Below are 14669 nucleotides of genomic sequence, written 5' to 3' on the forward strand. Positions count from 1 at the left end.
GCAGGAAGCCAAAAGCACTAACGTTAGGCTAACAAAATGTAGCACCAAACCTCTGAGCGGTACTCATCCTGAACAGTACAAGTGCCAGAAATCTCTGAAGTACTTTTTGAAAGCAACTATGGCATGGGCTTCCTGTAGACATCGTAGAGGAGGATGGTGTATACTTTGCGATACATTTCCGCTGATCCAAAATAAGTAAAGAAACAGCAAACGTATGTCAAGGTCATATGTTTTTGTGAGAAACACAAATGAATTATATAGCAGTTTCGGTAACCAGGTATACAATGCACAGCGTATGAGCTGCTCCTCTATGACAAAAATATGTTTATTCTCAAAAAGCTAGTGCTGTGGAATTATACGTGCCAAACCACAATTTGATTATGAGGCATGGCGTAGTGCAGGACTCCGAACTAATTTTGGCTACCTGAGGTTATTTAACGTCCACTTAAAACAAAGTACACCAGTATTCTTGCATTTCGCCCCCATCGAAATGTGGCCGCCGGGGCCGGGGTGTGATACCGGGACCACGTACACCGCAGCGCAACAGCAGCAACCACGGAGCGGGTAGATTTATGATTACTTTTTTTTTCAATGTTTTGGAGCCGTCAAAAGCGAAAGATTTGCCACCTATCCTCAGGCAATCATGTCTGAATGTACATTTGAACACCCGCCACGCTCGCTCTTCGTGGGAGCGCCACTAAGCTTGCTGTGTGTCCACAGGGAAGCGCCAGTGAGACGCCCGGTGGTCTACGCGTAATATACGTGACGCATTTCGCAGGCGATAATACAGTGCGTTGCCATATTTTATCAAAGCTAATCGCATTGCCGTCATCATTATTCACCTAATGGGCTGTGGAGGAGTTTTCTTACATACCGCTTCAAATTTACTGTTGAATAAATACCAATGAGGCTCTTTTCATACCTCTTCGGTTCTGATATCTATGGTCTTATGGCTATGTTCTTATATCTTCATAATAACAATATAGGAATCAGGTGCAACCGTTACTTGAACATATGCCGCTAGTATCTTGCATTCATAGTGCTTTTCTTAGCTCCTTCACATTACTTGAAGAAGAGTTAAGGCAGCATGCAACGAGATCGCCGGAAGGCGATATCAAAACGATCTCGAAATATATCAGGTGCTATGAACATAAGTGTCACTCTTGCGGTAATATCATTATGCCACCATGTTAAAATTGAAAGAGTGTACACGCATGATCTCTGCATATTACTTTTTCGTTATTTGGCAGAATTCACCGAGCGGTCGATATTTCCGTCTATTACAATACCACACACCCGGGCAAAGGTGCTTTTGCTCCAGTGGAAGACTTCAAAGCGCACCCCGACTACGGCAAACGCCCGAACGGATACGACATAGCGCTTATAAAGGTGTAGTATTTTCGCCCTCTTAACTGAAAATTATTTATTTTATTGGCTTCTGGTACACCGGTTGAAGCATACAGGCATTCTTTAGCAGCTTCAGTCATTTGTGCTAGCAAATAAAAACGTAGGCTATTGGCAAAGAGTAAATATTTACTACCAAGCAGGAGTTCAGCTTCATGTGTAGCTTATAAAGCTTTTAATATGTATTCTTAAGTTCCTCGACCAAGACGAATTTTTCGTCAACTGCGAAGCATTCTTTCTGAGAAACCCATGTGGCTTTCTCTTTGCAGCTTCGTGCTACCTACGGGTGGATGACAATTTTTCCCGTTCATTCTTAAGTTGTGCAAGCCACGTGGGAAACTGCCCACATTGTCACACTGTAGTAGAACAGTTATATCTCAACACTGGATATGTCGGACCATCCTGCAAGATTGCATTAACCACTCGGGAAATCTTTTTTACTCTGTGAGCGTCCTATATATTTCAGGAACCTTTCTTGCACCACTGAGGCTAGCTGAGTCAGATATTTTTTCGTGATACAATAAGTGAAGTCTCATGTAAGGTCATATTTTATTTTATTTATGCAATCCTGTCAATCCCGTCATGGATCATAACAGAAAGGGCATTCAAAAAAGTACACTGACATACAAACATGACAATGATAACTGGTTCAGAAATGCCCTAACTACATTGAATGCACTTATATATCAGCAGGAGTAAAATGGTATGGAATGACGTTCATGCTTCAAGATTTGGGCTGGGGGTATAAATGTGCCACAATATGCAAAACAAAGGCAGTGACAAAGTGATACTGACAATAAAAAATTATTACTAACATGTAAGTAGATCGTTTTCAACAAGTGTGATAAAGGCAGTTAGTGATGAACTATTAACAGAGCTCACGTTCAAAGCGTTCCAATCGAGTATAGTCTGCGGAAAGGAGAAACGTCTGAAAGTGTCGGTATGGAATGCAAACACATTTAGTGTGAATGGAGAGTTATGACGTGTTTTCCTTGTTTGAGATTTCGTTATGTATCTTGAGGTATCCAGATTTAATTGATTGATTATGAGTCAGTAAACTGTTTTAAGGCGCGCTAGTTTTGCTGTGTTTTGAAGGGTTAGCATACCGTCTTGTTTCAGTAGTTCTGTCGTTGAGTCTGCTAACATGTTTGTTAAAAATGTATCTCAGTGCCTTTCTTTGAACACCTTCAAGTTTGTAATAAACTTGTTAGTAAAAGGAGACCAAATCACATTTTCATACTATAGTACTATAGTACAGCTCTGAGAAATGTTTTATGTGCTTGTAGCGTTAGTCTGAGGCTTTTAAAAAAATAAATGTTTTAATGCGGTTGCCGTGACTTAATAACGTGACCATCCCATCTGAGGTCAGAGGTTAATTATTTGTATTCGCAGACCGAAGTGAGAGGAATGCTGTTTAGCGTGTACTGAAACAGTGATCTGTGTTTCTTCCTGGTTACGGATAATAGAACAGAGTTGTTAACGTTAATAATCATCTGCCAAGCTTCAAGCCACTTGGTTACTGCTGCTATGGCATTATTTAAAGCTATATGATCAATGACAGAGTTTATATCCTGATATAGTTATATCCTGATACAGTAGTATATATATACGCCGTCATCGGCAAGAAGTCTAATGTTAAAAATGCTAGCAGGAAGGTCGTTTATAAAAATTAGGAATAACACTGGGGCTATGACGCTTCCTTGTGCTACACCTGATGTGACATCTGCTGTTGCGGATTTCTTGCTGTTAATTTCGACAGACTAAGTACGGTTAGTAAGGTAATCAATAATCCAATCTAAAATTGGGCCAGTTCATAAAGTTAGTTCAAGCTTCCTAATAAGGTTTAGGTGTCAGACACGGTCGAAGGCTTTCGAAAGGTCTAAGAAAGTGAGGTCAACTTGTTTCTGATGATCAGTAGAAGTCCTTACGTCATGCACGAGTTCAATTAACTGAGTAACGGTAGAAAGTCCCTCACGAAAGCCATGCTGGAAAGGTGTCAGAATTTGGTTATCTACTAGACAGGTTGTTATGGGCTTTAAGATGATGTGCTCAAGTAGCTTGCATATTGTGCTGGTTAGTGAGAGTGATCTAAAGTTTGAGTGATCTGATTTGCTGGCTGACTTATGTATTGGTGTTATTTTAGCAGTTTTCCATTATTTAGGAAGGGTGCAGGATGACAGGTTTTGTTAAAGAGTATTACTAAAAACTTCGCAACGCACTCGGCATACCTGCGCAGAAATGTGTTAGAAATGTTATCAGGGCCCATTCCTTTCTTAGTGTCTCAATTTAGTGGAAGGTTTAGAACTCCAGCTTTGGTCACAGTAAGGGGCCCTAGTTGCTTGCCGGTGCAGGGGCTATTGCGAGGTACATTTCCATCGTCTCTATTGAAAATGGAACAAAAGTAGTTATTCAGTGTGGTTGCAGTATTTCAGTTTTCCTTCGAGGACGGATGACTTTCATTATGTACTTCGGGATTTAAGTAATGCCAGAACGTTTGGGGAGAATCTTTTGGGAAATTTGTTAGCGTATTTGAAAAATAGAAATATTTAGTTATCTTTATTTTAGATTTTATTTTAGTCTTGGTAGGAACAAAATTTGTAATACAATACGATCGAATATTTTTAAATCTACGCCATAGGGCTTCCATATCGGTATTAGTGTCGTTTGAGAGTTGACGGTAGAATGATAGCACTTCAGTTAATGATTCAAATATGCTAGTGTCGTCAGCTCGGCTATAGTCAGGATATGTTATTGCTGATCGGAAAGAGAGTGTAGTGCCATGAAACGGGACAGAACACATTAGTTGGTGGTTAGACAGGCCTTCTAGTATTTCTACGTTCGCGTCATGATAAGGTAAGTGATTGCTCAGGAACACTAAGTCTAACATGTTAGAGCTAGTTCCTTGTACGTGGTTACGTTCTGTTACGATCTGTGTGAGGTGGAAAGAAAGCATTACATCAAAAACAACTTCCGCGCAAGGTGAATGATGTTGCAGTGTGCTCCAGTGGATGTCAGGAAAATTGATGTCTCCTAGTAGTATTAGTATGGCGCCCTTAACATGACGTTGCGTATAAGTACACAATGATTGAAATATGTCTGAATATACCTAAGTATACCTAAGTATACATAAGTTCTAATAACACTTAATGACATTTTTACTGTTGCTGGTGCTGTTGCTGGTGACATTTTTACTGTTACTGTTGCTGTTACGTTCATGCGCTTCCATCGGCGATTTCGTCTGACGTTTACTTGGAGCTATTTATCCGTTTCTTGACATCTATCAGTAATTTTAATTGTCTTAGTCGTTTGCACAGCTGCCCTGATGAACATTATAGCTGTTGTGCATCATCGTTTGCGTGATTTGTGTGTTCTGCAAATAGCTTAATATTAGGTAACAACCTCATGTATTTAGATATGCCATATCCATAGCTATGATTAGTTTTTATGCTGCCTTCTTAGACATTTCAATGGCGCATGTCAGATAGAGGTATGTTTACATCGCACCTGTTTCAGATTTCTGAAATATAGTTGGAAGTCTGCGGCCATCCTGTTTGAGTATACCTATTTTGTTCCCGCATTTTCGAGTTGTCCTGTCAATACTGAATTAGGCTTTCATATTTCCTCATCATGGTGACGTCTAAACATATTTAACACAATATATGCTCTCACGTGATGTAAAGGCCGTACTGCTAGTAAAAAAAGAAAAGATGTAGATTTGTTGAGACTGGGTATTTGATACAGGGGTACTACTTATGTGAGTACAGCAGTACAGAATTATATTCGCAAGTAAAGGTGCCAGAAACATGGCTATAGTTACGCTTTAACAAGTAGACCAATATATGGAGTGTCCAAGCTAGCGTTATTCAAGCTGAGCCGACAACAGGGCCGATAAGTGGGCCGACGACAACAAAATTTGCTGTGCACGCGGGTAGGCATCCGAACACAAGGCTGCCGCAACTGAGGCGAGAACCATGACATTGAGATCAGCAAGGAGCGCAACACCATAGCCACTCAGCTACTACAACTACAGAGCTTTCGCAAGCATGCTGTACGCTTACTAACATGTTGATGCAAAACCTTTATGGTACCATGTTCCTGTCTCTTCTCCACGGAATTGTTTGTTAGTCTTCGAATATAAACTTCTGGAATCTTTCCTTGCAGACGTTGGAATGCGATGATAGCGTTTTCGCTGTGGAGGAGATCGCTGTGACTGCAGAAATTGAGAAAGTAGAATTTACTAACATGTATCTCTGTGCAGTATTGAACAGTCTGCAGACTACCAGCTACAGCCACCGGCCACCGTAAAACCATTTAATTTGGATCTGCATTTATTCTCCTTGCATAAATTTTACGTATTATTGGCAGCGTTGTTAGAACAGCCCACTCAAGCTGCCGCTTCGTTCATAGGATGTCACCTTGGCTTTCTTTCAAAACAAATGGCACTGACTACCTTGAGCAGGTGTTCTTATCTAATTGGCTGCGAAATGATGACGGCCACTAAGAGGTCGGAAGGGTATGGGTCAGGCCAAGTTAGCGCAGTGAAAACGGATAACCGAGTAAGAAGAGTGGTACCGTCGTCTGCGATTTGTCCGCTTCCCTTTTCTCATTTCGCAGTAGTTGGTGGAAAATCGCGGCGACGTGCACAGGGAACCTAATAATGCCGCTAAAAAAGGTCCCCATCGAATAAGACTTGGCTCAGCGGTGTAGTAGACATGCCGAAAGGGCTCGACACGCTATACCGCCACTAATCTTTTTTTTTATTATAGGCGAAAAAATTCGCTATCGCAGGCATCTTCGAGTAGGCAGTGTTTGAGAAATCGAGTGACAGCCGTCTTCTATTCCTTTCAAGACGTGACACACTTCGGCAATTTTAGGGAAAATAATGACTTCTCCTCAGTGCATTGACGCATCGTTAACTCGTAAACGGTGTTGCTACGCGGATAGTTTTTGTGGTATTATGACGTCACGTAACAGAGAGGCGAAGTAGGCGTCGCAAGGAAAAAAAATGGACCAATGGCGGAAGCGATAATGGTGAAAAACGGCGAATAGTTGAAGAGAACTTGTTCACTTTTGTTCTGCGCAATCTTACTTACTCAGTGTGTGCACTTCATATCAGATTTCTTGATTTTCGTGACGTCGTGATGCAGACAGGTCAAACGAGCTGGCCAGAATTTCTTTTATCATTCGTGGTGGGCTGAAGGCACAAATGAAAAAAAAAACAGATTGGAATATCTTTACGTTATAACGCCCCATATGACATATGGCGCGACTTTCTTGCGAGTAGGACTGCCGCAGCCTGCTTAGGCTCAGTTCGCACGCAGAATATCGAAGGACAGCATAAGGGAACGTCCACCTACTTTTCAACGTCGCCATATGAGGTCAACCACTAAAGTTAGAAAGCGTCACAATAGTCAAAAGTTCTCTATACGCTGATGATTGGACCATGCGGACAAAGACGGACTCGGCCGGATAACAGCAGGACGCGCTCCAAAAATCTACCAATACGACTGAGTTTACGAATGGGGTCTATCCTGCTCTCCATACAAATCGGACCTCCTTGTCTTGCGCCAACAGGAAGGAGACCGGCTAAAGTACCTCCTGATACTGGAGTCACGCTGAGCAGACAGACGATCAAGAACATGCACACTTGCAGCATCCCCGGGTTTATCCTACAGTAAGACAAAGCCGGTCGATTAACAATTTAGAAACTTCAAGAGACCATCATGCGAATCATGCACTTCCTGAAGAGAGTGGCTACTCGAAGACAGGGCCACAAGTAACATGACATGCTCCACCTCACGCAGGCACTCGTCATCGGTAGCGCCTCCTCTGGCACGCTTTCCTCGGCTAAAGGGGCAGCCAAATAGCGAAGCTGAACATACTCTTACGCAAGACACACAGGCTCGCCTGGGGCCTTCCCCCTACCAGGTCCAAGGAGACACTTCTCCAGTTGGGCGTACACAACACGTGAGTGGAACTAGCCGAAGCCAAATGCAACAGCCAACTGGAACGCCTCAAACTCGCGACAAAAGGTTGGGCTACCTTACTCCGGCGTGGATACGACTTTTATATCGTATCCCCACCGGAACCAAGCGGTAAGCAACGAATTATCGATAAAAGGAGGAACCAAATAGAAGGTTCTGCTATTCCGTGAAACATGTACCCGTAACACCATGCAGCGAGACGAGAGACCATAGCGCACGCAATGCAGGGTTCCTACGAGAAAGAGGAAACGGCAAGATACACTGACGCAGTCAAGTACAAAGACACGCAGACATCTCCTTTTAGCGAAGTAAACAAAATCAAGAACTTCGGAAGATGTACGAATCGCCCTATCAGCCACCATGGATGTTTAATACTCAACGCCGCGATCATGGTAGACTCGCAAATAGTGTGCCGCAATTACACGATAGGTTGGAATATCCGCAGCTGCCTTACGCATCCTCGAGCCCACCAGTTTCTCCCCAGAATCATACATAGTCTGGAAGCCGGGACAGTGGTCCCTAGCAGGCAACGAAGCAGGCCACACTGCATTTACCCTCTTGGCCGCCTCAAAAGGTGACAAAGCAACGGCCCCTTCAGAAGAGCCCGTACCGCAAACATACATGGATATACTCGCACGCGAGCTATTGCAGAGCAGGACCTATACCCTACCACACCCGAAGCTTTAGAAAGACGACGCGACAACTTAATATACTACTGCAAACCACACTAAAGGCCAGCTACACTTTACTACACAGTACAAGATATCATCTTATTTTCCGCACAATTTACAAGTACCACTGGAAATTGGGCCACGCGCCAAACACCTTCTAGCGCATGGTTGGCGATTGTGAACAAAATACTGTTTTCGCCTTTATCTCCCCCGCCCCGCACCAGAGTCTTGGGAAAGCCCGCTCACCAACCTCAGCCGCGATGGCAGTAATCAGCAGGTGAACAGGGCCAAACAGGCGCTAGGTCACATGGCGTCCTGCACTGAAAAGGCCACTCGCAAGGAAGGCGACCATACTTCTCTCAATACATTTCAATAATAAACATTATTTGGTGTACTGCCCGTTATGTTAAAATATCACCGCCGGCAATTCATAACAATGCGATAGCATTCTTAGGATACTTCATGCACTGTGCGGTGTCCTTCCGTCCGTCTGTCTGTCTGTCTATTTGTCAGTCAGTCAGTTGGTCGGTCGGTAGGTCGGTTGGTCGGACGGTGGGTCGGTCGGTCGGTCACTGGAGTCCAGTCAGTCAGTCAGTCAGTCAGTTGGTCGGCCGGTTGGTCGGACGGCCGGTCGGTAGGTCAGTCAGTCAGTCAGTTGGTCGGTCAGTTGGTCGGACGGTAGGTCGGTAGGTCAGTCAGTCAGTCAGTCAGTCGGTTGGTCGGGCGGTCGGTCGGTAGGTCAGTCAGTCAGTCAGTCAGTCAGTCGGTTGGTCGGACGGTCGGTCGGTCGGTCGGTTGGTCAGTCAGTCAGTCGGTAGGTCAGTCAGTCGGTTGGTCAGTCAGTCAGTCAGTCAGTCAGTCAGTCAGTCAGTCAGTCAGTCAGTCAGTCAGTCAGTCAGTCGGTTGGTCAGTCAGTCGGTTGGTCAGTCATTCAGTCAGTCAGTCAGTCAGTCAGTCAGTCAGTCAGTCGGTCGGTCGGTCGGTCGGTCGGTCGGTCGGTCGGTCGGTCGGTCGGTCGGTCAGTCAGTCAGTCAGTCAGTCAGTCAGTCAGTCAGTCAGTCAGTCAGTCAGTCAGTCAGTCAGTCAGTCAGTCAGTCAGTCAGTCAGTCGGTCGGTCGGTCGGTCGGTCGGTCGGTCGGTCAGTCAGTCAGTCAGTCAGTCAGTCAGTCAGTCAGTCAGTCAGTCAGTCAGTCAGTCGGTCGGTCGGTCGGTCGGTCGGTCGGTCGGTCGGTCGGTCGGTCGGTCGGTCGGTCGGTCGGTCGGCCAGCCAGCCAGCCAGCCAGCCAGCCAGCCAGCCAGCCAGCCAGTCAGTCAGTCAGTCAGTCAGTCAGTCAGTCAGTCAGTCAGTCAGTCTGTCTGTCTGTCTGTCTGTCTGTCTGTCTGTCTGTCTGTCTGTCTGTCTGTCTGTCTGTCTGTCTGTCTGTCTGTCTGTCTGTCCGTCTGTCCGTCCGTCCATCTGTCTGCCCGTCTGTCTGTCTGTCTGTCTGTCCGTCCGTGCGTCCCTCCGTGCCTCTGTCTGTCTGTGTGTCTGTCTGTCTGTCTGTCCGTCCGTCCGTCCGTCCGTCCGTCCGTCCGTCCGTCCTTGCGTTTGTCTTTCTGTCTGTCTGTCTGTATGTCTGTCTGTCAGGCTATCTATTTTACAACGAAGTGGTAAGCCTGTAGGTGGTTGGCATTTTTTTGTCCGCGTCTGTCAGCAAAACCGTGGGCCGATCCCCGTGGCAGTGCAGGGACAGGAGCAGTGGCTGGTATTCCCGCAAGGAAGAGACTTCAAATATTCAGCAAAGTGAAGTGAAGAGCGCATATGTTCTTTGGAGTCACGCGTGCAACATAAAGAACAGCATATGTTTTAGCAAAGAACAAGCCCAAAACAAGCATCCGAACCGCATAATGGATTGTATAGCGCTCCTGGTAACAATGTGAAGCACCTAGCACCCTCCGCATACGTTTCCTGGAAACGATTACTGTTGCGCAAGAAGCTGCGACGCCGGCAGCTCGCGACGTGGAGAGTGACATCGCTAGCCTTTCGCATACGCATGAATCTGCCAGCAACTGATTTCAAGGTTGTTACTAGGCAGATGGGCGTCGGCGTCCTTGCAAAATTACAATTATTTCCACTACTACCATTACTCAAAAGCAATAATGCAGACCATACCCCCTCCCCTAAGAGGTTGTGGTGGTGGTTATGAACAGCTTCGCTGGACAACCACTTTCGCAGGGCCAGAATGGCGAGTCCGTTTGATTTTTTCGCTTACACGCCAATTCAAGACACTGGGTTGTCCGTTGCCTAACGCATAGAACTTTGGGCTGCTGTGATGAGGAAACCCGCTTAGAACCCAACCATCGGACAAACAGGGGTCAGTGGTTACATGCCTCTGTGTGTGTGCCGGTCTCCAATGTCAGGAAGCTACATTATAGTTGTTACGGCCCTGGCCGCCACCAAACCCGGGCCATAGTGTTAAGGTAGTCTTGCGTGAACCTGTATTAACAGTCTATAGACCGGGGTAGTTGGAGAAGTATGGGAGAGGCCTTTGCCCTGCAGTTCGCGTAACGAGGCTGATGATGACAATGATGATGATGATGATGATGATCATAGTAGCACGTTTGCCAGGCGCATATTTCGCGGCAGTTCCTCTAATGGCGCAGTGTGTGCTAGAAATCGCGAGAGAAAAGGCCGGCTGTATACAAGACCTAAACATGACAAGTTGAAGCGTTCTGTATATACGTGAGTCGCTACCTTTCATAGATGCTAACGCCATTAACCCAGACACTCCTCGTGAGATAGGGTCTGCCTATATTGCTATCACCATCTATATCAATGTTTACGCGTGAACTACAATTACTTGAATGCTGATGAGAACTCGTAATTTTTACTGAATCCGTTACCGTGCCACCTAATGTGCTCTTGTTTCAATTGCAGCTGAAGGAACCACTTGACTTCGACCAGTCTGTCAGACCTATATGCTTACCCACACAGCAAGTGCACCTGACCAACAGGAATGCGTTCGTTGCTGGATGGGGATTGACAAACGACTGTACGCGGTAAAAAATATATAAGACGATGATGCTAGAGTTAGCACTGTGTGGATTTCTGAACACTTAAATAGCTGATGTGAGATATTCGCGTTGGGCATTGCAGCCAGACCTTTGACACTATTAACAACTTCAGTTCGCTGTTAACGCTAGCAACGCCTACATCACGTGGATTCCTCAGGCTCCATCGAACGCCCAACGTTTTTCAGGGAGGCTGAGCTACATGAATTCGTACTTATACCGGGGTCGGCTGTGCACTACAAAATTTTGCTGAAGATAGTGAGGTAATTATGGTTGGCGACTGGAAATCTTGGAGGACGCTTTGTGATAATGATAATAATAACAAATTCTTGATTTGTGGACCTAAATATGGGCCTGCCCAAGCGATCGAATGGCTTTTGAGCCGTGCCCCGCAGCAAGCGACAAGTCAGAGTTTATATGACTGTCGATTCTCATAATGAAAATAACTGGAATAGACAGGAAGAAAAGGAAAGAAATCAAGCATACGAAACAAAAATAACAGACTTAACGTCTTTCCGGCTGCCTAAACGAGGTCATTCTGAACACTAGGCACATAGAAAGCCCGAAGACCTTCGCCATATCTAGTCCGGGCACCAGGCAAATTGAAATGATCTCGTGGACCCAATATTTGAGCAGGTATATATGGGAGCCAAAGTTCCTTATTCCACAGCTACGTAGGAAAAACACTTTCATTAAAGAACAGCCTGAATGAAGGCATACGTGCGCAAAATAAAGGCCACACTAGAATTGGTGGGAATCGAATTATGCATTTTTAGTAAGCAATCAACGTTATTGCGCCATAACACTGAACAAAATTTAAAGAGCAAATTACATAGCGCAGCACACTGTGCCCTAATGCATGATCTATCAAGTACATTGGGCATAATGCTTTAAGGGAATATAGCAGGCACGTTGTTGTGCCCAGCCGTTCACAAACTTTAGCCAAATGACGCTCTCAAGACATATTAGAATACAAATGAACACCAGATATTTGACACTTAAAAAGTACGGAATCGGAGCGCAGATGCAATTATTTCACCGATGAGAATGAAGAAACAAAGTAGTGATTGCAGGAATACGTTTCGCGGGACTGTGGTAACACACGAGTTTTGTTATACTTTGATTGATAGAAATTTAAATATTACAGTACCAACTCATGACACTTACAGCGTCAATTTGTAATTCGGTCGCGGCCTGATCATAATTAGCAAGACGGGATACTAAAAGCGTGTCATCAGCGTAGTAAAAACACAGCAAAGAAGAATGACGTGAGATCGCCAACATACAAATAAAACATATATATTAAAGGGTGCTAAAATCTCTCCCTGAGGATCTCCACTGGCCAACTTTGGTATTTCTGTATACTACAACTTGATTTTGATGACGCTAATAATTCTCAAGGAAAGATAGGAAAGGCCCTCGAAAGCCATAGCTATGAAGTTGACAAAGTGGAACATCATGGGTCACGGAATCAAAAGTTGTTCATACGTATAAAATAATGCGCAAACAAATTAACTCTTTTCAAGAGCATTATAAAGGAATCAATTTATGTAACGCTAAATTTGATCTTACGCTAGGCGATAAGGTGCGTAATAAACTTGTGAGGAATAAGTCTTTTTAATACATTGGCTAATGAAATAATTTTTTGGGATAACTGAGAAAGTTGTTTTTAACATTTCCTATAAATCAGTCTTGTAGGTGGTGCAGTTTGGTGGCGTTGCTACAATACTTTCATTACATACGTTCTTTTGAACCCACTCCCAGGCATCAATCAAGCTCAATAAACTATCAGATCACTAAGAATACAATTGAGCGCGCGATAATCCTTGTAGTCCAACGAGTGGTATAGGTAACGGCAGAAAAGAACTATTGCATCCATTCAGCCTCTTCCAACGAATACTTTCATTCGGATAGAATGAAGGGTCACGCTTTGGCAGAGACGTAGCCCCAATATCTTCCCTTATCAATGAAGTCCATTATGTGTACAGTGCTCAGCAATTGATAGGCGATATCCCAAACCGCTTGGCAGCTAACGCGATTTGAGTCACCCGTGAACGCTCGGCGACCTCTGAATGGGGCGATGCCATCGCATTGCATCGCACAAACATGCGATGCAAAAATGCATCTGCTCCGTGCCCCAGCACCCACCGTGCAAGTGGCGAAAATAGAAAGCTGACAGCCAAGTGCTTCCTCTATCATGTTTTTAATCACTGAGCAATTTACTTCCATGCCACTTTCTTAAAACCTTGCACTTCCTGTCACTGCAGTTACGATAACACCCTGGCTCCACTACTTCAAAACGAAAGTTGTGCCATTTGATTACTGCCGGAAGTGGTATACTGCCTTGCTCAGGGAGGATGCTGCAGGAAGTGCGGAGCTCGTTTGCACACAAGCCAAACGCAAATCCGCATGTGAGGTAAGCGTCACATTTATGTTTCATTTTCTATTGATTGATACTGTGGGTCCAGTTAGACGGTCACTAATAATTTTGCGTGCATCTTTCAGAGCTAACGTTGTCAAGTATAGGTAAGATAGTTGGCATTGCAAAATAGTTTGACTGATGGCATTTCACATCTGACATAGCTGACATAAAGTGTCAACAAAAGTGTGTCCAATGCAAATGCAAACGCCCAACAATTTCTATTACGAGTGGTAATGTACGTCATTGAATGGGTCCGGATTGAAATCTATAAACTCATTATGATATCTTTGTTCTGGCAACTGTTCGCGTGCTCACTGTTTTATGCGGCACCCTCCAGTCACGCGGCGCAAGAGTTGTACGGGCCAATTCGAAGCAAGGAATTTTCGACATTGTGAAGAAAGACAAAAGGAAATCCTCCTCACATCGTCCATGTGTTGCCACGGCACGTTGATTTCATTAGAGCAAAGGCATGCAAAGTGTTAGGTGTTCTTCGGTGCGATACAAAGCTATTTCCGCAGCAGGGTCGTGATATTCTGTGGAAAAGCTATATTAGACCAATTTTAAAATATGGATGCACTGTAAGGGACATTCCTACGTGTATGGACCGAGATAAACTAGAGAGAGTTCAGAATATAGCAGCACCGGTACGTAATCGGCAACGATGAAAGAAATGTTAGCATTACTACTACAAAAACAACATTAAAATGGGACACTTTAGAAAAGAGAAGGCAGACATTACGCTTGAAATTTTTTCAGAATATATTTTATGGCCATGTCGGCATTGACCGCTATAAGTATATTCTTCAGCCGCATTATATATCCAGACGAGCAGATCACAAGCTCAAACTTAGGGAATACAGTTGTAGAACTAAACTTTTCGAAAGCACTTTTTTTTCTCAAAACGATTTTAACATGGAATCGACTGCAGGCTGCCGTAGGTATTATACTTAATAACGAAAATTTTGCAACTGCTCTTTGAAATTTCGCACTTTGTTGTACAGTTTATTCTTAATGTAAATTTCGCTATCATTACATAGTGCTTTGTTACTTAGTTGTATGTTGCTGTTTCTTGCCTAAGAAATTGTTTTGTTGTTGCTCGCACTGTACATTGATATCCGGATGTACCACTTTTGGACG

General features: G+C 44.3%; 1 protein-coding gene across 1 annotated transcript in view; it reads left to right on the forward strand.

The window, feature by feature from the left end:
- The window catches only part of LOC129388279 (chymotrypsin-like elastase family member 2A), a 45391-nt gene that overhangs the window by 24116 nt on the left and 6606 nt on the right, over nucleotides 1–14669 (forward strand). Inside the window, exons 5-7 of the mRNA XM_055078422.2 lie at nucleotides 1251–1389; nucleotides 10977–11091; nucleotides 13378–13526. Coding sequence (XP_054934397.2) covers nucleotides 1251–1389; nucleotides 10977–11091; nucleotides 13378–13526 — 403 coding nt within the window. The remainder of the gene's footprint in view (nucleotides 1–1250; nucleotides 1390–10976; nucleotides 11092–13377; nucleotides 13527–14669) is intronic.

Source organism: Dermacentor andersoni, chromosome 10 (assembly GCF_023375885.2).
Source record: "Dermacentor andersoni chromosome 10, qqDerAnde1_hic_scaffold, whole genome shotgun sequence".
In the NCBI taxonomy this organism is placed as follows: Eukaryota; Metazoa; Arthropoda; class Arachnida; order Ixodida; family Ixodidae; genus Dermacentor; species Dermacentor andersoni.